Raw genomic sequence first — 26,376 nt, forward strand, 5'->3', positions numbered from 1 at the left:
TTTAATTAAAATTTACGAAAATATACCTAAAACAGTTCTTTATTTTTTGATGTATCATAAATCAACTTATGATTAATTGTTGAGTTCCGTGTAAGGGCTGGACCACATGCATCCGATCCGATTAAAATCCGGATACTAGACAAAAAAAAAAAAAAAAAAAAAAAAAAAACCTCCATGTGCTATCGACTATAGAGTCGCGTTGATAAAACACAATATGATGGATAGATCATGAAGGTTGTTTTCTTGATCATAAATAGTAAATAATAATATTTGGTTAACCGATCAAGTGTTGATCAATATTTTATTAATTAACTGGACCAACTAGTTTCGCCACACTTATCTGTTGGCTTCTTCAGGGCACTAACATATAGGTTTAAACACTCTCACAATTATGCGTAACTGCAAAACTGACTGGAATAATTACAAATGAAATAGTATCGAAAGTGAGTGAAACACGTATCGCGTGTACAAGATCAGCTAGCTGTTGCTGAGGAACCTTCTGTAGTTTGTATTAAAGTTCATTTCTTCCGTTTTTAAGGCTCTGATTAGGGTTTTCCATATCTCTGGCAGTATTAAAAACGGAAGAAATGAACTTTAATACAAACTACAGAAGGTCCCTCAGCAACAGCTAGCTGATCTTGTACACGCGATACGTGTTTCACTCACGTTCGATACTATTTCATTTGTAATTATTCTAGTCAGTTTTTATTCTTGTCAGTTTTGCAGTTACGCATAATCGTGAGTGTTTAAACCTATATGTTAGTTCCCTGAAGAAGCCAACAGATAAGTGTGGCGAAACTAGTTGGTCCAGTTAATTAATAAAATATTGATCAACACTTGATCGGTTAACCAAATATTATTATTTATTATGATGGATGGATGTTGACAAAATACAGAATCGAAAAAACCAGAGCATGCATTGGTTGTTTTCCAAAGATACGATTTTGAATTCTGCTAAACATCCACGTTCATTTTGAAAATTTATATAACTTGAAAAAATTTGTATAAGCAGGACTAATCCATAGGTAACATTATACTGTAAAGCGGTTTTCATTTGTTTTTCATTTCCTGTTCATTTTATTCACACTTTATTCAAAAAAAAACTTTTTTGGAAAGGCGCCGAACATTAATCGCACACACAAGAGAAATACTATCCGCCGGTCCTGTGTGTGTGTGTGTGTATATATATATATATATATATATTTGACTTGTAGCCTACAAAGACTTGTAGGTTAGATTCTAGTCATCTAAGTCAAATAGTCAACTAAGACGTTTTTTTTGGAAGCCTTTATTTATTTATTTTCATTTTATTTATTTCTTTTTCAGCCGATCGTGAGTTAGTTAAACTTTGACATAAGTAAATGAAGTTTATTTCCTCCCAACAACACTAACTAACAAACTTTGGCTTTTAAATCAATTAACTCACAAATAATTGACCATGGAATATACAATAATTCTAGTTATGATTAATAGAATTAGATGGCTGGCTGCAGTCGTCTGCCAGCTGCCTCATCACCTATCTGAAAGGTATTGTCCGAGCACAGTGTGTAATATAAATAAGTTAATACTTATATGATTATTTTATATATATATATATATATATATATATATATATATTTTTTTTTTTTTTTTTTTTTTTTTTTTTTTCCCTTAGAACACACACACCAGATGACGGTGAAAGATAGAGCCGGCTGCTACTGATTTAGAAAAGAGAGAGGGGGGGGAGGGAAGTAATGTCTAAATGAACATCGCCTAATCCTTCTGAAAGATGAAAAGGCGTCAAAGGATACAACACTTCAGATGATTCAGAGGATACAGTTAACGATTTTAGCAATACTGTAGTAGCGCATAATGCAACTGTGATAATGATCAAGAATGGGTTTTAAAACATTGTTTAGTTTAACGTCTGAAACTCGTGCAATAACTCTTATCTAATCTTAATTTGGAAGTTTTTCGTAGATGGAACATTAGGAATGCTGGCTGGATAATATCAAATAGTTGAGAAACTCAACATCACAAAGAGTTGATGTTGAAATGAAATGGTTAACATACTCAACCTTAATATTATTATTTATTTATTTTTCCAACTAACTATCACTGATGACCAATGAGTGCTTTAATACTGTTAAATACGTATCCAAATAGAGCCTCCGTAGCTCAGTCAGTATAGACAAAGTCGGAAAGACCTGGATTCGATTTCTGTCCAAGACGTGAGGAACCTTTATCTGGTCTTTTTCGACTAAAAGTCAGTTAGCCAGTCTTATATGGAGATTGGAGTTGTTTCACCCGGAAACTCGTTTTTTCGGCTCAAGAACAAGCAAGTCCCGTCAACACACATATCTACAGTCATAAAAATTGCCTCCCTCCAAACGCCAGATTCTGCGACAAGCCAGTTGGGGTGTTACATAATCATAGCGGATCCTGCACGAAGCGGGATAAAAGCTATAAAGAGGAAGAAGAGAAATGCGTATCCAAATAGTAAAAGATTAAATAAATGAGTAAACAAAACTCATTTTGGAAAACTATTTTTCATTTCATCCCTGCGATTTATAGAAAACCAGGAAACCTAACCATTGTGAGGGATTTTCAGCCAGAAGATGAATTAATTGGTTTCATGTAGAGATGGGAGGATTTTCCTCTCTGAAACTTGGGTTTTCATCCTGCAAAATATGCAAAACAACCGAAGAACTTAGTTAACAGACATGATCACTATTCTCATAGCTTTATATCCTCCGTGGCTCAGTATCGACAATGCCCATTCGATGGAAAGACCTGAGTTCATTTAGAACACTAATATCTTATAGAAGGGCTTTCCAATCAAAAGGCTTTTCATCGTCGATAGACTCAGCAAGAGGCTTCTACAATAATAAGGTTTCTTCCTGGAAACTTGAGTTTTTCTTGGCACAAACCGGGCAGAAGAACACATTTGATTAATAGACAATAAAACACTGTCTTCATGCATTTAGTTGCTTAGCCATACTCCAAATAATCTATAGTTATAGCTTTAGTTGCTTTCGCCGTATTCCAAACCACCCAATTGATGTACAATGCAGTGAAATCTTTGCGACAAACTGATAATACTGTTGAAAGAGGATCGACCAGAGATTGAATAAACTGAAAACTGTCAAAGAAGGATAAATTTCTATAGAAATGAGAAGGTATTAAATTAATACACTTATTTGTTATTTATTTATCATTTTTTACTTTTCAGGTGACAATGGTAAATGGGGACGATAATCCTGGCAGCATTACGGAAACTCCAACTTCTAGTTACCGTTCAAGATCTAGAGAGAGTTCGAAACTATCTTTTAGCAGCGAAGATAACAGTGAAGGTACATTTCTAGAATAAAAATGAAATATACTCACTGATGTATGATATTTCAATATATGCTGGAAACTCGCAGAAACAAACCTGAAATAAATTTAAAATAACGTATGTTATGAAAGCAGGTCTTGATGACTTAAGTAATTCGGTACACTATTAACAAATTTTTGTGCGTTTCTACATAAGAATCGTGTGTTCATATTTCCTTAAAATAATTTACTCGTTCTCTTATAGAACACGATCATCTTGTTATGGCTTTAATTCGTCACTCTAGAGTAGGGATGCACAGACCGCGGGCCGCATGCGGCCCTCCGTTGATTTGCTGGCCGCCAACCTCACCGTGTATTATTTTAATTTTAACAAGTTACATGATAGGTAATTTTTAAAATGGTACATATGCAAAGCAAAGTAGCTGTGACGTCACGATTGCCTGTCTACTTACGATAATCAGTTAGTAATAATGTTAACAAATTTTATAATTCGTCTATTTGTCATATGAGTATTTTGTTTTCGTAGGTGCGGTTGCTACAATTAATTATCACCCCTAGGAAACGGTAAAAAATAAATTCTACAACGGATAAAGCAGGGACAAGTAGGAAACGCAAACTACAGGATGAAAAACGGCAGTTTTAGGATAGCTGGACCGAAAAATATGGTTTTGTGCAGTCGTTTCATAATATCGTGTGCTTGTTTGCAAAAGTGCTGTAGCCATACCAAAAGAATACAATATAAGGAGACACCACGAAAGTCTGCATTCTACATTTTCAAATCTACCCGAAGAACTATGTAAACAAAAGATTTCATTTTTGAACGAGAATTGACAGGTCAGCAAGTGTTGGTTACAAAACCTATTCGAGATTCGGAAATCGCAACAGAAATATCTCGCCTTATAGCAAAAAGGTGCTGACCATTTACAGACGGAGATTTCGTTAAAGATTGCCTTGAGATAGCTGCTAAAAAAATTTGTCTTGACTCAGCCAAAAATGTTGAGAAAATTCAGTTAAACAGGATGACTGTGCAAAGAAGAATTACTGCAATGTCGGAAAATGTAAAGGACCAATTAATATTTTATTCAAAGAAATTTGCCTATTTTTCATTAGCTATTGAATCAACTGACATTACTTCCACAGCCCAGTTGTTAATATTTGCACGTGCAATAACGCAAGAGTTTGAGGTAAGTGAGGAGCTGATTGGAATGAGTTCATTGTCTGACAATGATCTGACAATGAGTTCATTGTCAGATCAAACGAAAGTTAATGACATGTTCACTGGGCTTTTGGAACAGTGTTCCAAAATTGATTTAGATCTGACAAAATTATCAGGTATCACGACTGACGGAGATCCTTCCATGATAGAAGCTAATTCTGGATTGGTAACATTATTGAAACAACATTTGGGACGGCACGAGGATGAGTTGATACAATTCCACTGTATAATCCACCAGGAGAGCTTGTGCCCTAAGAAACTTGAATTTGAACATGTTATGAAAGTTGTTGCTTCAACGATTAATTTTATAAAATCCCGTGGCCTTAATCACCGACAATTTAAAAAGTTTCTTAAAGACATTGAAAGTGAATATGGTGACTTAATTTTTTACACAGAAGTCAGGTGGCTAAGTCGTGGACAAACATTGGAGCGGCTCCTAAATTTAATTGATGATATTGAAATCTTCATGACTGAAAAAAACAAAAATGTCCCTAACGTAAAAAATCCGGATTGGTTATGTGACTTAGCCTTTCTGGTTGATTACCAATCATTTAAAAACGTTAAATACGCGACTTCAGGGCAAAGATCAATTGGTTACTCAACTTTACGGCCACATTTTGTCTTTTCAGTGCAAGGTAAATCTATTTCAAATCCAACTGAAGTCAGGGAATTATATCCATTTTCCTAATTATAAGAAAGTTTCTGAAAAGTTCAATGTCAACTTCAAGACTGTGTATGTTGAAAAGATTGATAACTTGATATCAGCCTTCAAGGATCGGTTTTCTGATTTTAAAAAAGTGAAACCGTTGCTAAATTTATTTAGCAATCCTTTTGCCATTTTGCCCGAAAATGCACCCGAATCAGCACAGCTTGAACTCATCGACATTCAAAACGATGAGAGCCTGCGAAATAAATTTAACGAAGGCAATTTATTAAACTTCTATCGTTGTGTCGTAAAAACAATTATAAATGGTTGCTAGATAATGCATTAAAATGTGCAAGCCTCTTTGGCTCAACATATATTTGTGAACAAACTTTTTCAGTCATGAATACTAACAAATCGAAAAATAGGAACCGCTCGACTGATGAAAATTTAGAATAAATTTTGCGGTTGGCTACTACAAAACTCGAACCAAATATCAAAACAGTTGTCAGATCAATGCAATATCACGCATCAGATTAAATTCACTTACTTTTTATTATCTTTTTTTTGTAACAATTATGATAGGTATAAATAAAATAAACAATATATGGTAGATAACTTTCAAGTTTTTTTTGGAGGCACTCCCATAAGTAACAGTGGAACTATGCGGCCCTCGGCCTTAACAAGTTTGTGCATCCCTGCTCTAGAGTATGTGAAATTTTTGTATGATCCTATGTGTACCAGCACTGTTACTTTCATATAGACACATTTATTCTATAAAGAATTTCATCAAATCAAGTTAAGCAAAATTGTTTTGCTTAAGACCTCGATATTCAGGTCTGCATGAATGACAACTAATGGACTTTCGCCAAATCCCTCTTAAATATTCCGACACAATCTATAAACATAAATTCAAATATGCAGTAGGCACCAGGCAGATGGACATTTATCTGCCAATGTGTTCTCCCTGAAATTCCGATTTTTCAACCTCCTTCAAAGCAGGCAAACATGCCACAAGAACACACGCAATTAACAGACATAATACACCCTCTTCATGGACTCTTCATGGTTTCTTCTGCGTTCAAAACAACCACATTATTTTCACAGTCTGTCCCTATGGTGCTTCTGTAAACATTACTGTAAACAAAACTCATCAGTGTAAACAAGGAAAAAAACAAAATCGTGTAAACATTGATTTTATTCTTTGTGCCATTAAAACGTAGTTACACATGGTTAGGAATCGCCCTTTTGGTTCCTGTGGAGGGAATGGCTCGACAACTACGCTCATCCCACCGCCCGTGACGAGTAGATTTTGTCAGCTAGCAAGTAGCTGACGACTGAACAAAATCAAATATTTTTATTTAATAAAAAATAATTTTAAACAAAATATTTTTAACTTTAAAAGAACATCGATCCATGCAGCATCATTGATCAAGTTATGGAACACCTGGTGCTTACTGAGACATATCAAAAGGGGGGGGGTCTTTGGCGAGTAATTTTTTGAGAGGGGGGATTAGCTAGTAAGATTTGGCATAATTTATCGAGCCCTGTATATATAAAGATTGCACACCTATTTTGAATTTAGTAATGGGTGAGTGAATGGGTATATAATATGATCATCTGCTGTAGCAACTGACTATGGAACTTTTCCAAGCCACTTCAGGCATTTCAACCCATATCCTGTTAGATTGAGAGTGTAGACTCCCATCCACCTCTGCCTGCAAATGTTAATTATTTTCTTTTATTACATAAATATAATATTAATTCTGTTTAATACTTTTTTATTTCTTTATTATTATTATTATTATTATTATTATTATTATTATTATTATTATTATTATTATTATTATTATTATTAGTTTAAATGCAATACCTAGGAAAATGTTTGAATCTGGCTTGTAATGGGAATAAAATAAATTCTACAAAGAAAACAAATGAAAGCTCATAAACTCATGTGCGCCATCCAAAAGTATAAAGCTTGCATTGCTAAAACAGTTGGCAAATGAAACCACTCATATATTTAAAACTTACATTTCCTTTCCGAATAGAAGCAACGAGTTTAATCTTTCTTGGTGTAGGAGGGAATAACGGGCATACATGTCGAATTATGATCGCACGACGTAATTTGTACCTGTAAGCGCGCGCGCGCGCTCGCGCGCGCGTGTGTGTGTGTGTGTGTGTGCAGGGCTATGCCAACCCGAGGGTGCAAGGGATGCACCGCACCCAGGCCGCAACATTGATAGGGTGACATTTTGTGTAGCTAATATTTGATTTGGATTATACAATGCAGTATTAGGGATAGCCCATAAAAGTTTGCACCTGGGCAGCAAATACCCTTGGCCTGCCCCTGTGTGTGTGTGTGTGTGTGTGTGTGTGTGTGTGTGTGTGTGTGTGTTTTAATTCTACCGTAATTTGGCACATGCAGATAGATTATTATTATTTTTTTATGTAGTTCCCACCCATGAAAGGTTATTAGTAACTTATAGTACATTTATACCACGTGGGCTAAGGATTCCCCCATTTTAATCAATTTTATATATATTTTTTATAATTTTTTATTTATTTTTACAGAGATCTAGAAACCAAACATGGAACTGTTTCAATCCACGTCAGGTCTCCAAAAAGCGGGTCGGTGGTTTCACACACCAGGTGATGAAATTCATCTCCTAGCTAAAGACAATCACAAACATCCATGACCACGGCGGGATTCGAACCCACGACCTGTTTGTTGGAAAGTTGGTTGACCACCTTGGTCAACCAGGCTGACAAATCAACTATTAAAACCCATAAAAAGTTAAACATTTTCTATTTCTTTTAATTTCGATACCTTCTTATCCAAATTACAAAGAAAAATTGTAAAAAAAAAAAAGAAAAGAAATCAGGCTTGTTCTCAGTTACAAGGTCATGATATCTCATTTTTATCAAGTGTTTTTTATTTATTTATAAAATAAATAAATAAACTAACGCCTTTTATTCCCTTATAGGGAATAGGCGAGGCCTTTCTACCCTATCTAGCTTTTGGAGACTGAGTGGACAGTTCAATCTCCAGCGGTAGCCAATCAGAGATAGCTGGCTCATGTCTATCACTAATTATAGCAGCCACCGATGAAGAGGCTGGCAATCAAGTGCTGCCATCTCTTGGTACCTAACCCTAACAAGATATATCACTGTCTGAAATAATGTGAGTACTACGGTCGATTTTCTTGAGTTTATGGGATGAAAAACCCGAGTTTCATGGAGGAAAAATCCGCTTGCTTGGGCCGGAGATCGACTAACTCGGGAACCGGTCGAAGAAAGGCTTAGAAAAAGTTCCTCCAATCGGCGACCAAGCGCAGAAGATGCAAGCGCCACTTCCACTGAGCTACACCGGCAATTTATTTATTTATTATTAATCGTCGCAGAACTCGTTAACATATTCCAGGAGGCATAAAATAAAGTAAAAATAATAATCAGTTAATAGAAAGAAATAATAGTTCCAAACGAAATGATAGCCAAAGAGAAGATAGTTTCGTTTGGAATTATTATTAATTTGGATTATTTTTTCTTGGATGTGATAGCTTCTCATAAAAAAAATGCAAACGAGAACAAAAGTGCACAACATGATTTTAGTGCTTTCTTTCAGTCTTCTTAAAGTGAAAGTTCATATTAACTAAATAACTTTCACAGTAAAATTTCATCCAAATATGATTTTAAGACAACTAAATCGTATCTGGACGATAACTTTTATGGATAATCTCTCGATCTAAATTAATCACAATTCTTCAAGCTATCCAAGAGTTAGAGAGACGAAATGGAAAACGTGATACCCGTTAATCATTCTACAGTCAATGTCCTCTAATAATATAACTCCCAATAGCATTAGTTTATTTATTAATTTATTTTTTAATATAAAATTCCAACGGTAAAGCTAGCCCAGTAAGTGCTGTTTGTACACAGTTCTTAACTTAAAGAACAGTTCTGGATTTTGTTAATAGTTAATGTTCTTTCTTAGGTGGTACAACATGTCAATGTGAAGAGTTTGGAGGAAAAGTGATTTTAAATATGTTGCTTCCCCTTTCTGTGGATGAGGCGTTCTCTTTGATATTTAGCGATTCCAGTAGTTTTCTCGAAGATGTGCACAATAATCGACAGACAAGAGGTAAAGTTATTGTTATAGTATGTATATCATTAGAATCTATTTTTTAAATGTTTTTGCTCAAAAGTAGTTATAAGAATTTTTCATTTCTTTCCAAGGAATTTGTTAACCTTTCCCGTTTTTGTTCCGTCATCAAAATAAACTTCAATTGTAAGAATTATAGTAGATAAGTTTAATTGTGATTAGGCAATTCAAAGAAGGCTGCAAGACCAGTATGTTATGTCTGTTAACTGCATGTGTTCTGTGTCCACTTTCCTTGTTTTCCATGAAGAAAAATCCATCATTCCCCTTCCTCATAAGAGAATAGATTTCGCACATTTAGTTGAAAAGTCTAAAATTACACCCGATCACCTCTGATACAGATATTATAAATGAATTTAATTATTACAATAGTAACCATATTGCATGAAATACGCAGCATAAAGAAGATATGGAAAATAAAGTAAAACTAGACGAATATGAACTAATGAAGATCAAAAATAATTTTCTAGGTTAAAAGAAATTATTAGAGAATCGATACAAGAGTTAGGGAATGATGAGAAAAGTTTAAAAAAAATTCAAGATAAGAAAAATAGGCAGAAAAATATGAGACCGCAAAGCACGAATGTTAGTTGGATGCCAATGAACAATGTTGATGATGATAATAATAATGTTAAGCAATATAAAGAAAAAATGTAATATAATAGAAGATTCGAACATAAGATTTGCGCTAGGACTCACTACTTCAAATTTCAAGGAAGTGAAAATAAATGATGTAACGAACACAATTGAGAAACGGAAAAGAAAAATAAACGGGATGCTAGCTTTTAGAAACAAATTATTTAAATATTTATAAATACGAGGATGTGAAGAAGCGAGAAAGAAGAATGTGAGTGTGAAATTTTTTAGTCTGTTACCAAGATATGATAGTGTTGAGTTAAGGATCATGGTAGCAAATGATTCCATGGGCAAGCTGTACAATAAATGGATGTGAGTTTTTGGACTTCTGGAACGAGTTTGATGGTAGAAAAGACTTTTACAATAGGGCATGGGTGGGGAAACCCTTGGCACTCGTGCCAAACGCGGCACGCCAACGACTTTTTTCCGGCACGCAACCCAAGGCTCACCTTGAAAATAATTAAATAAATAAATGCATATCCAACATCTTCTGATAGGTTTTCATTGCGTCATAGATGAGGAGAGTTTGTGTGCAAAAGCTGGCCTTAAGGAATTTCAAGAAGTGATGCAAACAGTAACCAAGGTTGTTAATTACATTTCTGCACGTGCTTCAAATAAAAGACAATTTCAGAATCTATTGAATGAGGTGGATTCGATGTACAAAAGATTAATAATCTACAACAATGTCAATGTTCGTTGGCTTGGTCGAAATCTTGTTCTGAAACGATTTTATGAATGACTGGATCAGATAAATCTCTTTTGACTAATCAACAAATGTCATAAAGAAATGTATGACATCGTGTGGGTTTGTAAACTGATATTTTTTGCAGATTTTTGCAAACATTTAAATGACTTGAACCTTAAACTACAGGTCTCTGGTAATACTCTTGATGTTATGTTTGATAACACAAAGGCATTTGAAATGAAACTAGGAGTATTAAAGAAGGATGTAGACAGTCAGAGATTTAGATATTTTCCAAACCTAAAGAAATACATCAATGATCTCCAAAATGACAAAACAGACTGCCGATATCTTTAAAAGCTGTTTTTAAACGTCACCGTGTCAACTGTTGAGCAGTTCTCTCTAAGATTTGTTAATTTCAGAGAATTAGAAGAGACTGCAATATTCATTAAGTTTCCAGACACTATAAAACTGGGTGAATTAAACTTGCAGATGTTTTCGTGGATAAATATGGATGATTTTGAAATGCAGTTGATTGATTTTCAAAGTAGCTCAATTTGGAGGCAGAAATTTGTTGACCTCAGAGTTGACTTGGAAAATATTGAAAAGGCGCGATTAGAGACGGGAGTAACAGAGAGAAGTGCGGAAAATGAGGTACTAAGGACTTGGAATACTATTCCAGAAACTTTTGTATGTTTAAAAACCCTTGTAGCATCATTACTATCCATTTTTGCATCCACATATTCTTGTGAATCATTGTTCTCAGTGGTGAACTGTGGTAAGTGTCGTAATAGGAGAAGCTTTACAGATGAAACTAGTAGCGCATGCATATCTCCAAAAGTTACAAAATATAAACCTGATATAAATTATCAGTCATCAGTATTTTTCTTTCTCTTTCTATTTTTCTTTCTCTAGTTTTGATTTGATGTTTTCTGCTAAAATGGTAAAGATTAACTTCTGTTTAACATATTATGCAGGTAAAATGACATTTTATTTCATTGTAATTTTTATGTATTACTCGTAAGGGATTAAGAAATAATAAAATAATATCTTCAATTTTATCTTCTTTTATTGTGCTTTAATCAAGTAAAACGATTACGAGATTGTGCACTGTAATATATTGGGAAAACTTGAAAAAACTTATGTCTGATTGATCTTTATAAAAAAACAAAAACAAAAAATTCAGAATTATTGTTTACTCTTTTTCTGCTGTTAACAAATGCGTCTTTAAATTTTGTGACTGTGCATGGCAACTAGAATTACACTTAAAAGCTATTGTTCAAATATCCACGCTATCAACAGAACAGAAAGACTTTTAAGTAAAAATTCCATCACTAAATTTTACATTCATTCAATCTTACATGACTTACGATAATCACTTTTACAATATTCTTTGATTTTTCCGCTCTAGTGTGATTTTTGATTATTTAAAAAGATTCTCCCAGTACTTAAAAGACACCAAATAATAATATGTTCCCTAAAATTTCGGTTCGCACTTGAGAAAATTTTACATCAAAAATTTGGCGATTTTGGCACGTACACTTAAAAAGGTTGCCCACTCCTGTGATAGGGTATAGAGTGCACTAGAATGAATTTGGCATCAGAAGACTGAAGAAATTATTTTTCGGAATGAATTCTTTTCATAATGCAGAGCAGAGTCAGAGAAACTAGATCGTCATGAGAATGATAAGAATGTGGGTAAGTGCAGCTAAGGTAAGCGAATGAAATAATGATATAAATATCAATGACCATAGTTATGAATATGGTAAAGAGGAACCACTATGCATTGGGCTCAGACGATTTGAGAGTGAACGATAACAGGAAAGAGAAAACTTCTCAATTAAGCCAAGAAGACTGCATATGTAAGTCTTGTTATGTTTATGTAACAAATGCCAGGATCATCATGAACAAAGGAGTTGTGTTTGTTGCCTGGGTGAAGACGTTATGGCCTCTTATGATTGTTGTTATTAGTGAAACCTGGTTCTCAGAATCATGTAGTAACTGGAATCGATTATAAAGGATATAGTATATTTGGGACAGGAGAGGGTAATGATTTGGGACTGATAATGATATCGAATGATATGAATGCAGTTAGGGTAGAAACTCGTGAAACTGTGATTTCCCATGTAATGAGTTTGAGGCTACGTAGTGCGAAGTGGAAACTCTTAGGATGAAATATACAGCGAAATGTTGCCGTTGACCTGGCGATTCAGTAACTACGGGTTTTGAAATGCATCGCTAAATTATCATGATGGGTACTAAGCGAGTAATGGTGATTTAAGGTAAGAGTAATGGTGACTTAAGGCAATGATAACGAATGGTTGAAGTCATTATGGTGACTTAAATCATCTAAACATTGATTGGTAGCAGAGAAAACCCATGATAAAAATGAAGTAAAATTTATTTTGCTGTTGAGAGACAACTTCCTGAATCAGCATGTTAAAGAAGGCAGTCAAAATTAAAGAGTGTTAGATTTCATCATAATGTTAGGCGTTTCAGTTAAGGATGTAACTGTTTTTTCAGCAGTTGATAACAGTGATTATTGTACTGACCTGGAATATCTATACGTAGTAAATACGCATATGGATGTTCCAATTAGCAAACATTGCGTGCTGAACTACAAAAATCGAAATTATTACAAAATCAAAGGAATAGTATGTCGATTGCCACGGCATTCAGTTACTAAATGGGAAGGATCTACATTGAAAAAAATGCTTAAACGATGTAGTATCTGAAAGGATGTATGTGGATGGAATATCCTGTTAATGAGGATGAGATGAGTTATGAAATACACAAAACTCAGGCCAGAATAGTTTTGTTATGTACAGAAACCAAGTCGGAGTATGAAAAAAGTTGGCTATACAGGATAAAAGCAACTGAAAAGAATTTCATCATCATGATGCCAGTAAAGAAAGGAATGAATGGGGAAGAATAACTTTTCGGAATGAAGAGCTCACGCTTCTGTCAGGAACCCATGTCATTTTTAGATAATGAACAATTGCATCTGATTGTGTTTATATCTCCAAAATATATCAACCTGGTATGTATCATGACTAGGCTGACCATATTTCCTCGAGACAAAAACGGGACGGGGATTATGTAATAATATTCTGTATTCATGAAAAAGTAAGACGATAAAAAAGTTTTACTACATAAACATATTGAGCTTAGCAGTATTCTTAAGTGACAAAACCCATACAAAAATTTAAGTAGACATAGTGGGGGGACTGTATTTCACCACGATCGTATCATGAATATTTCTCCGATGAAGTGATCTTACGCAGCAAATTTTGGTCTTTCAGCAGTTTATCATAACACTTCTCACACTCCATCACACAATTTTGTCTTACAAATAACATAACCTTCATTGTCTCAACACTTAATCTAGATTTCTCCTTTGACCAATGACGATTCATAACAGAAAATATTCTCTCAACAGGTGCTTTACTTCCCGAAAGACAAAGAATAAGCTTTGCAATATTACAAAAGTTTTGAATGTCTAGGCGTTTTTCGCTCATTTCAGAAAAAATCTGTACCCGTCTATCAATTATAGATTTTATGAGGGTCCACTGATCCACAAACGATTATAGGTTATGAATAATAATTTATGATTGATCAATATTAAAGTATATTTATAGTTTTTATTAAAAACTGGATAAAATTGACATTTTGATTAAAACGACGGGACGGCCGGAAAATATGAAAAAAAAAAAAAAAAACGGTACTGTCCCGTTCAAAACGGTTCGTATGGTCAGCCTAGTCATGATGTATTGCTACTACTATGTTGGATTAAGAGATAGCAGAACACAAGGAGTTTCTAGAGTTGTTACATAACCTGGCTAAGAATTAGGCATTATTGGCAATCGAACAGATGGTATATCAGCACAAATGCTAAAGGAATATAAAAATGAACTTGGTTAGGTCCGTCAACTGGTTGTAAAATTGAGTCTCAGCAGTGGAGAGATACCGCAGAAATAGGAAAAAAGAGGATGATTGATAGTATTTTACATGGGTAGTGCAAAACATTACGTGTTTAACTGCTGATTTATCAGAATTTCTGGAGGTGTCCTGAAGATTTTAGGGAAGTTGGTAGGAACTCGCATAAAGAAATGGATTTACAGACAGCTATACTTAAGTATCTTATATCTTATACTGCAGTACCCTGCTAAATGCCTTAGCATTTAGCAGGATGCCACACGGAATGAAAGACTGCATAAATTGGAGATTTTAGGAATGGAATATGAACTATTGACTTGAATAAAAGGATAGCTGTTGGAGAGGTATTGAGTGTGGTAAATCTGCCGTATTTAACCTGACCAGCAGTGTACTCTAGGCATTCGTGCTTGAACTATTGTTCTTCAATCTCTACATTAATGATATTGAGAAGGAAACGACTGGTGTTTAATTGATTTATGATGCCAAATATATGCAGGGAATGAAGGACTCTACTTAATATGCATCACAGAATGACATGACTCCAGTATGCTGGAACTGTGGGCCAATGATAATGGCTTTCAATTCAGTGCTTGTAAATATAAAATTATGAACTCTTTGCACGATGAGATTTCCAACAGTATTATATTTCTCCAAGCATATATAAAGATTATGCTTGGAGAAACTTATGAGGCTGAAGATTTCGAAGTTACGGTAGATAGGAAGTTGAAGTTTAAAAGACGTCATTATTATTATTATACTAGTACCTCCATGGAGTCGAAGGAGCCCCAATCTATCATACCTCTCTCTTTGAAAAAAAAAAGTTCCTCTAGTCGACGACTAGAATCGAACTCATGACAGTCTTTCTTCCGGCAGCTTATCGCTGAGAAATGTCAACAACACTTCCACTGAGCTACACAGGCAATAAAATGAACAAACACACTATCGCCCTCAGGTGGATTCAAACTACCTACCTTTCGATTAACAGCCGAACGCGCTAACCGATTGCGTCTCAAATAACATTTTGCGATAGCCGGGTCCTCTATACCACTATCGCACATTTCTCTTTACTACAAAAGCGTTTCTTCACGGAAACTTGAGTTTTTCATTCCTCATACAGACAAATCGGCCTTGAGAACACACACACAGTTTACAGACAAAAAATACTAATGGTGGAGGTGGTGGTGGTGGTGGGCAGTAGATGCGTTAGTGTAAGTGATGATATTTTTATTGGGGGGTTTGCCGTAGTGGGTGGAATAAGTGGTAGTAGTAAAGTAGGTGCCATCCCTCCTGCGATGAGTCTTTAGACTCCATGGAGATGTCAGGTAATAATAATAATAATAATGCTAATCTTATTGATCTTCGAGAATAGTTACACTCTTTGTAACACCATTATACAAAGATTTCATTGCAAGGTACTTTTTTTGTTATAATAAGTCAAATCAATACATACAATTGTTATTAATAGTATTAATAACATTTTAAAAAATAGTTATTCAGTCTTCGTAATTCATACATATTATTACAATTTATACATTTCACGTGTGCAAACAAATACTTGTCATATTGCTATTTAAAAGCCATCATCTTTATCATCATCTTGCATATAATTGTAAGTTTTATATACAACTAAGATATGGTTGTTACATTCTTTCGTTGCTACAGCGATTAAGTGTGCAATTTTGAATGTATTCATTTCTTTTATATAAATATACATTTCACAAAGAGATTTTTATTATCATTCAGGCTATTTACAGTTATGCTATTATTGCAGTTAACACTGAACTCTACGAACAGGCATTGCAGGCTGTTCGAAGAGTTCTGTATTAAGTGCAATAATAACAATATTAATAACTATGATAGTGGTGATTATGAGAATCACTTGATTAAGCCGTGCAGAGGCGGGCTAATCCCACCGAATTTAGAAGCTAGGGACTGCATTTATGAAAAGAGAACGGGATTAGCATACACACTGTGTTGTTTGGTACTCTTTGTAGATCGAATATAGGTGTTGGATGCTGGTGATTTGTGAAGTGTAGATAGGTGTTAATAGTATATTGGTCATCATCATTTATTTATAATTTTATAATTATAAATAGGGAAACCAATCGAAACAAATAAGTAGTCTGTTTACACTAAGATAAAACTTGGAGGTTGTTATGACGTGAAGGAAAACCAGGCTTCTCTGTCATATACTAATTGACGGATCTCTGATGCAGAGAGATGGTGGAAACGGGGAGAAGATTACTGATGTATTTCCAATATGTAGTTCGGGGTCTGCCACTTTCTATTTTTCCATCTGTAGGGGCGTAAAGGACTAGAGCATCAAAGGATACAAAGGGTGGATGTCTAAGTTGGTGTCCGAGCCATTTTATTTAGCTTCTTTGAATAGTGCTGAATAGAGGATCTTGCTGGGTTTCATCTAATATAGTAGAGCTGGGAATGTGGTCTTCCCAGGAATAATCCAGGATATTTCTTAGAAAAGTAGTTCCAAAGGTATTTATAATATTTAGTCGCTGCTTTTGTTGAGATGTTACAGGTCTGGGAGCCATATAGAAAGATAGACTGGCTGGTGCACTTGTAAAGACGAATCTTCGTCTCCTTTGAGATGAGGCTGGGCTTCCATACTTTATTAAGTATGGAACTTCAGTGCTTTCTGTTTTCTTGTTTTAACGTCTGTTAAGAAATCTGAGATATGTGATCCAAGGTATACAAAGTCCTCTTCTTTAAGGTGATCATTTTGATTTATATAGATGTGCCCATCTAGCTGATGTTTTAATATCTTTGTTTTTTGGGAGTTTGTTTTTAGTCCAAATATTCCTGCGGTTCTCCTAACGCTGTTGAAGTGGTTTGGGGCATTTGTAATGATGGAGGTAATGAGGACTATATCATATGCAATGCTCATGTCTTCAAGGTGCATTTGTATATATGGGTCTTTGATAAGGATTCCAGATTTAACCTGCATTAATGTAAAAATGTACTCAATCAAACTTATTGGTATAGCTTCCAATATTATTTTATGGTAGGTTGTTGAGTAACTTAGCTTGGATATGAGATATGATCTCACTGCAGAACTATATGCGTTATTGAAGGGCCTAGGGTGTAAAGAGTTGTGATTGGTCGTGTTATGCGATATGTCTCTTTTGTTACGGTTGGTGTTGTTGAAATAATTCCTTAATAATATTATGTAGTGTTTCAGATTTTTAACACTCAGTATTTTGTGTATCGCCAGAAGCGGTGTTCGGTTATTGGCTGTTATATATTGTATATTAGGCCTCCAAATCACTATAGAAACAATTTTCCTATGTAATGTTTCTAATTTCGTTAGATGGCTGTTTATGTGTTTGCGTAGAGTGTTATATTCTATCGTATCTGAATAACGGTTCGCAAATACTGTGATGTATAGTTTTTTATTTATTCATTTTTTTTTAACGCTAGATATTGTACTTGGAAGAGTTTTGCTGCAATGATGCGGAGTTTAGCATATAGGTAATGTATATGTTTTTTCCATTTCAGGCAGCCATCTATATAAAAGCTAAGGTATATTGTATGTGTTACGAGTGCGATTTAGAGACAATGGCATTTATGGTGTTAATGCAGCGATAAATGTAACAGTGTAGCGTGAGTGGTGCGAGGCGCATGATTCTCGGGCTCTGTATAATCAACATCTGCGTTTTGGTGTTGTTCATTCATAAAAATTACATTTTTGTAATAGTAAGTTTTGATTTCGTTTAGGTCTTGTGCTTTTGAGAGAACAGTGTTGATGTCTGTGTGGACTGCTAGTATCACAGTGTCATCTGAGTACGGATATATTTGTTTTCGTGGGGCCAGGTTGTAAACGTCGTAAAGGTATATGCTGAACAAATTAGGTAGTAATATGGTGCCTTCTGGGACTCTGTGTTTTATCTGCATACTCCGACTGTAACTGTAATGTGAGCCTATTTTTGTTACTTGTGTTTTGTTTGAGAGATAGTTCCTGAACCAGTTTTGCAGTGTTCGACTTATCCCGACCGAGTGTAGTTTGGTCAGCAGTATGTCTTGTTCAAGTGTATTAAAAGCTTGGTTAAGTCAAGAAGTATAAGAATAGCGTGCTTGTTTTTATCGAGAGCTTTTTTTTATTGCGTCGGAGATGTCTTCCAATAAGGGGAGGGTGGTTTTTGTTTTCTGGAAACCGTATTGGTTTTTTTGAGATAATGTTTGTAATTCTGTAAAGAGTTCTGTAGTCTATTTTTTCAAGAAGTTAGGAAAGGAGTGGTAGGTTCCTGTTTTGTTACCGGTGTAAAATACATGGTTCGCTGTTGACTTTATTGGTAATTTTTTGTTAACCGTTGGTAGATTATCTTTTTTCAGTTGTGTGATAATGTTTGTGAAGGCGCAATTAAATGAGTGCCAGTTCCTCTTGGGTCATATCCTGACCGTGGTGCAGTTTTAGAAATACTGTGGTGAAGTTTTCTTTGTGTTAACTGTAGTCCATGTCTGCTTCATATTGATTAGATTCCGTAAATTTTTGAAAGTAGTAGTGCTTTTTACCCTATAGATTTTGTAGCTGATTTCTTGTGTTTTTTTATATATATAATGTTTGTAGATACAGGGTGTTCGGGATAAATTTGACAGTTTCGTAAGGAAAAAGAAAATCTTCTTTGTATCTATTAAATTTAATGAATTGACAAAAAAACATTACAGGCAGAGTTAATTACAATACTATCAACAAGATTTACTCAAAATAACCACCATTAGCATCGATCACAGCTTCAATTCTGCTTCGGAACCTCGAACAAGCTGATGCTACAGTCTCCCTGGGAAGGGCCGCAAAAACTGTTTTAATTTTATCCATTAACTGGGCTTTTGTATTACTGGAAGTGCGATTGGTGTCTTTTTCAACTGCGCCCCATACAAAATAATCCATGGGGTTAAGGTCTGGGGAGTTTGGAGGCCAAACATTTGGACTGGTGAAGTCGTAGAAATTTTCAGACAACCATTTTTGACTTTTCCCAGAGGTGTGGCAAGGCGCCGAATCCTGCTGCCATACATACGGCCTACCATTGGCTACCCTTGTTATCCAGGGCTTGACTACAGTTAGCAACTCCACGAACAAAGCCCGAATTCCAATGCCAGGGTTCTTCAACACCTGTTCCTGCAGATTTGCGAGGAATTCTGCTGTACGAACGCAATCAGATCGTCTGCTAGGGATCTTTCTTCTTGCTACATCCTCGTAGTCACCATTGCAAGTCTCTAGTTCATGCCTGATTGTTTTTACTGTATTCAAGGAGCATTGGGCAGCAGTCGTAATATCCTTATTTTGATGGCGGGCACGAATCATCATGATACAAGTTATTCTCTTCCATGATTCAGGTGGGTTCCAGCTATCCATCCTTTCTGACATCTTGTATATGAATGAAGAAGGGTCCAAACTTTTAAATGATGAGAAGTGTGTTAATACCTGTAACTTACGGAAAAATATAATTAATTATAAATATGTCAAATTTATCCCGAACACCCTGTAAGTGTTTCTGAGTGATTCTTTTTAGTCTTTTTCCATAGATTTTCGTTTACTGTAATACTGTTTAGAATGCTGCCATTAGTGAATTATTGAGTATTTCTTCACTTGTTGGGGAAATTGTAATAAGATTTTTGTTGTACTGACTTAGTATGTCAAGGTGTTGGGTGTTAGTGGTTGAAGAAGCATGGTCGAGAGCATTTTTGTCAATGTCTCCTATTAGGATGAGCCGATGGGTGATATGGGATTCGATGCTACTTGGCCATGCTTCTAATTCGTTTAAAAAGCTGAGTGAATTATTATCTGGATGTTTGTATATTATGTTTATTGTGTATTTGAGACTGTCTGTGGTTATTTGTGATTTCCAAAATTAGTGTGTACGCATATTCGAAACGAGTTTATTTTTCCTTCATGCTCTATTTTGCTTTGATAAATGCCACAATGTTGCCTACTCTTTTGTTTGGTCTGGTAGTTATTAATGTTGTATGCATAAACTTCTGTGTCATTTATTACAACTTAGGTAGAATTAGTATGTTATGTTTGTCAAGGAGTTGTGTTAAGCAGTGTTATCAATCTAAACCAGTGTTTCAAATCTTACTTCTTATATTTGTGTGTATGATGTTGAAGTCTTACCTTGAAATTTATATTTTCTGACGGGATATGTTCGACCAGATTTGAGATCTCTATGCTATAGTTTTTAGAAATAATTTTATATCTTGCTCATCAGGATAAGAAGAGTTAATGTACTATACTGGTAGACTGATTAGGTCGGATTATCTTTCAATTATATTAATTTGAGTGTTTTTATCCTGTGTCATAAATATCTGTGAATCCTTAGTCTACAGAAACTTGTAGTTTTTTTTTTTTTTTCTTGTTTGTTTTTGTTTTCCTTGCCTGGTATAGAAGAGTTTTAAAGTATGGGGGGTCCAGTGTTCAGAATAGATTAGAGTGGAGAGTAACTTGTCAGGATCGATGTTGTCGGCCTTGTTTTTTTTTCTTTGCTTACTGCTAGAATGCGGTCTCTCAGAACTTTTGCTTGTAAAACGAGCGATGATTGGTGGCCGTTTGTCTTTATTTTATTGTGGTCCTCGATTAACAGAGACGATGTCCGTGGTTGTGACTGTAATGCCGATGGTTGTGCTAATCAATTGCACTATAGAGCTTAAATCTTCCGTCTATTATTTTAGTATTCCCTCCATTTGTCTTTTTGTAGAAAACGCTTCAGGTTTTCTGCGTTTCTATTGTTACCGTTAGTTTCGTTTTATGTCTCGCACAGTTCCAAGTACCTCTTCTACACTTTCATTATTATTATACTGTATGTAATGTTGGTACACCTAGAATTTTTTGTTAATTTATTCCTTGTGGGTATTAAGCAAGTCTTTAACCATGAGTCTGAATGAATCGAAGTTGTCAAGGTAAGTCCCGTCCTTAGGATCAGGACGGGACTTAGACAGTACCATTCAATACATTTCGCATCACCCTTTGCATTTCACTTGGTTTCCGATATCCGGTAGCAATGGTAGTGGGTCTTCGACAGCAGCTAGAGCATCAGAACCTGGCCACTTCAATGTTTAATGACTTATTGCAACTGTTACTGGACATTGTGCTTAGTTAACTTTGATGTCTCAGTGACCTTTGGACTTTATTCCCTTGAGCAACTGCAGCATAACTGTTAATATGGCGACGTCCTTTATTATTCTCTAATTGGTGTCTGCAACCACTCTGTCTATGCGTTTCAGCACACAAAATTTGAATTCTACTTATCTGATTTCGATGAATTATACATCTCTTTCTTCAGCGTGACAAGTAGAATTACCTTTCAGCACTTCAAATTAAAAACAAGAATTAAAACCTCTTAAAATTATAAAAACGGGAGTAGCGATATCAGCGTGCACAGATTCATATACCACAAAGTGCCTTCCAAAATTCTGTAATAATAATAATAATAATAATAATAAATAAATCCACTAACACATTTTATTCCCCTATAAGGAGTAGATGAGACCATTTAGTCCTATATAACTTTTAAAGATTAAAGGGGAAATTCAATCTCCACCAGTATCCAATCATCGATAGCAAGCCCCAGACTATCACTGATTATACACGCCATCCAGTGAAGAAAGGCTAATGACAAGTGCTGCCATCTCATAGTCCCTAATTCTAACACTATAGTTTGCTTTCTGAAATAGTATGGGTTCTAAGTTCGATTATCCTTTGTTTAGGAGACGAAAAACGCGAGTTTCTAGGAGAAAAAAACACTTGTCAGAGATCGAGCAAAATTGAACCAGTCCAATAAAAGCTTTGAAACAGTTCCTTTAATTGTCTACTAGAATTGAGCTTAGGTCGCCGTTCTTAGTGCCTGGGACGCACACAATACTTCTAATGAACTTAAGGATCTTATTATTATTATTAGTAGTAGTAGTATAAGGTATCACGAGGGAGTCCAAAAACTGGATCATGGATCGCAGGATATCCATTATTCACATAATACATATATCATATTTCTTAAATTCCTTCACTGATTAAGCAAGTACGAAAACCTTTGCCAACAAATTCTACGAATTCATCACCCCAAGCAAAAAAAAAAAAAAAGAAATTCTCCTAATATCATTGTTAGCCATATTGTTACACAACAGCCACTGGTGATCCCGTGTTCTCTCATTTATTGCCTTGCAATGAAAAAAGTGTGCATGTCACTCCTATAAAATCCCTTTAATAAATTCAATGCTTCTATCTTTTCTCCTCTTTTTCGCTTATTAGTTAATGTTTGAAGCATACTGCCCATTAATCTATTCTCATATGAAGCATTCCACAGACATGCAACAATCTTTGTCACTCACCTCGGAATTCTGTCTACAACTTTGTTCCTACGGAATCCGAGAGTTCGGATCTTGCTTAGTAGTCTACATGCGATCTTATTAAAGCCTTATACAGGGGCACAATAACTGTTCTATCTATGCTTGCTAGTGTTTTTTTCAACAACCGTATAATCTGACGTGCTGTTTGGCCACCTTCACTATATGCCCTCTAAACTTCAACTCCCTGTCCACAATCACTCAAAAGTCTCTAGCTTCATTAATTTCCTGAAATACAGTTCCATCAATATGATACATATCTGGTCATCCTTTGAGTCCAAAATACATAATCTTACACATTGACACATTAAATTGACATCCACAGTGGCAATCTATACTGTCCACCTATTTAAATCACCCTCTAAAATATCAACATCTTTTTTTTTTACTATTGCTCTACGTATGTTGCCATCACCTGCAAACAACTGAATATTTCCTCTCAGTTCATTTCCTATATCATTAATGAACAAATTAAGTAGCATTCTCCCAGTTACAGAACCCTGTGATATACCACTAAGCACAGGCCAATACTTTGATCATCCCTCCTGAAATGGTAACTGGTTAATGATTTGCTACTTCGTTCTTGGAATCTACTTTATGCAACGGAATGAATTTCACTTCGTTCCATTACCTTGGGAGTCTACACGAGCTGCAAGTATGGTTAAACGGTCTAGTCAAAGGATCTACTAATTCCCTAGCAGATTGCCGTAATACACGAGCCGATATCTTCATAGCTATCTTGGCATCCAGATTTTGTAATATCCGATGCATCTCGACTTCTATCGTTATTTTGTAGTATATGTAATATCTGTAATCATGTAATATCTTCACCTGGTTGATACACTATTTCGAAATGATCACTCAATAATTAACTTAGTTCTTCTGCGTCATTCACTTCCCTACCATATAAATTCTTCAAAATGATTCTTCTGTGGTCATTCTTTTACTTACCACACACTGAAAGAACTCTTTCAGATTATTCTTAGCTAATCTCCTCTCATTTTCAGGCATGTACTTTATAGTGTGCTTTATACTGTTCACGGGCTTGTTGATCACCTGTCTCTGAGTCTCTTCAACATGCTTCTCTTTCTTTTTGACTAAGTTTTAATAATGTAAGCCATCCATTTAATTCACACGTTATTAATTATCTTAACTCTAGTTATGAGAGCCTGTGTAGCTCAGTGGAAGTGATGTTTGCACTCCTGAGCGCTAAACCGTCAGAAGATAGACTTCGAATTCAAGTCTAGTCGTCGACTATAGGAACTTTTACAAAGCCTTTTTTTCGACCGGTTCCCGATTTAATCGATCTCTGGCATGGGCAAGTAGGTTTTTTCTCCCGGAAAATCGAGTTTTTCGTCCCGAAAACTTAAGAAAATCGACCATAGAACCCACACTATTTCAGACATTAAGAAAAAAAATCGTGTTAGGGTTAAGGACCACGAAATGGCGGAACTTCTTGAGCTGTATCTTCACTGTGGGCTGCTTAATTAGTGATAGCGTGGGGTTAGCTATCTCTGATTGGCTACCAGTGGAAATTGAACTGGCCACTCAGTCTCTGTTAGCCCTATCTACGTGAGATAGGGCTAAAACGGCCTCGCCGACTCCCTAAAACGGGAATAAAAAGGCATTAGCTGATTTTTCCCCCCCTGAGAACTCTAGTTATGCAGTGAGCTGCTTGTTCTTCCAAACATTCCGTTTGGACTTCCCATACACGACTAACATGTTTTTCCCGAAGTTTATCCTCCCATGGTACCGCACCAAACAATTTTCTAATTTTTTCATGCTTCATAGCTTTGTAATTCCACATGAAACTCTTCTTTATTGAATATTCCATATGATTGCTCACCTTCCAAGTCTAAACTGATCGACAATATATCCATCCTAGTTATACACAAATCCTGTGTTGTTTGATCAGTTACTTAAGAGGGAAGCTCTTTAAGATGAAACTTTAGCATGTGAAGGTTTTTTGTGATGCAATCACAAGGTCTACACATCCAGAAGCTACACTCAATTCCTCTTTCACACCCTTCGCATTGAGTCATTTGCAATTGTGGTTCGTCTTCGCAACTCACCTCTCTCTCTCTCTTTCTCTCTCTCTCTCTCTCTTTCTCTCTCTCTCTCTCTCTTTCTCTCTCTCATACCGCGACAACAGGCTCAACATCTTTACACTCTGACGCTTCTCTTTTACTACTGTCAGTAACTCTTTGATGTCCTCCATAATACCATACTTTTCTCCTTTCAGATCATTAGTACCTGCCAAAACAATCAACTCTTTCACTTTACCTTTCTTCATGCTAATTGCATGACTAACGTCATTAATATTTGTACCAAAACACTCTTCTTGTTATAGAATATTCATGCAAAATTCTCATTCTACTCTCATCAGCATTCTTTGACGAGTATTCCTTTCTCTTGACTGGTACCTCTTTTTTTTTCTTTTTTCAACACCACCATTACTCGCGAAACTTTTATTCAGTCTCTCAAGTTTATATTTCCCCCTATGGAAAGGCAAGCTCTCTCTCTCTCTCTCTCTCTCTCTCTCTCTCTCTCTTATCATCTATCTCTTCATTCTCTACGCCATCCATTATTTTATTTGCATCTAAACTAGCATCCTTCTTTTTCTGATTCTCGACACTCTTGTACATTGGGCTCATGTCACCATTCACCCCCCCTTCACATACTTTCGCATTACTTAGAACCTTTTCATTTTCTTTCTTACCATCATTGGAAAGTAATAGGAGGAATTGTTAGAAAGTGAGCAGAAGGTATGTGAGGAATCGAATAAACTTGATGTTTATAACGCTGCAGGAATTGATGCTATTTTACTACGATTTTGATGGAATTTTCTGGGGAGTTAACAAGAGCTTTTACATATCTTTTTAACATTAGTATTGACTGGGCAATGTTCCAAAGAAGTGGAAAGAGGGCAAATTGTTCTGATTCATAAGGGAGGTGTAAGACTAAGGCTTTGAATTATAGGACAGTTTGTACGTATGTCTGGAGTTGTGGGTAAAGTGTTAAAGAGGTTAGTTAGGACCAAGATTCAGAATCAGGTTGACAACAGAAAAATACCCTTTAGTGGCTAATATGGGTTTATTAAAGGAAGTTCGTAGTTTAGAAATCTGCTTACTTATTATAATAAGGTGACAAATACATTGGATAAGGGTGATACATATACAGTGGTATATTTAAATTTTACTAACCTTTGATGAATTTCCACATGACAAACTGGTAATTCTGATACGTATTAATGAGTTCTCTATTGAGGAACGATATTTCTAAAAAGAAAAATTACTAGCTAGTGGTGTACCCCAGGCCCTATTTTAGGTCGGTTGCTGTTTAATTTATATTAAATGATATTGGCAATGGTCTGCATGGTGATATGCAGTTGTTTGCAGATGATGCAAAGTTGGGGAGAATTATCAGGTGTGGAGCGGATTCTG

The 26,376-nt window shown here is 35.5% G+C and overlaps 1 protein-coding gene across 1 annotated transcript in view; it reads left to right on the forward strand.

Annotated features, from left to right (window-relative positions):
• The window catches only part of LOC150108263 (protein Aster-B-like), a 227,862-nt gene that overhangs the window by 8,899 nt on the left and 192,587 nt on the right, over positions 1-26,376 (forward strand). Inside the window, exons 2-3 of the mRNA XM_090415712.1 lie at positions 3,212-3,332; positions 9,166-9,312. Coding sequence (XP_090271838.1) covers positions 3,212-3,332; positions 9,166-9,312 — 268 coding nt within the window. The remainder of the gene's footprint in view (positions 1-3,211; positions 3,333-9,165; positions 9,313-26,376) is intronic.

The sequence above is a fragment of the Typopeltis vanoorti genome, chromosome 3, assembly GCF_054136105.1.
Source record: "Typopeltis vanoorti isolate ZY-2024b chromosome 3, IOZ_Tvanoo_1.0, whole genome shotgun sequence".
Lineage (NCBI taxonomy): Eukaryota > Metazoa > Arthropoda > Arachnida > Uropygi > Thelyphonidae > Typopeltis > Typopeltis vanoorti.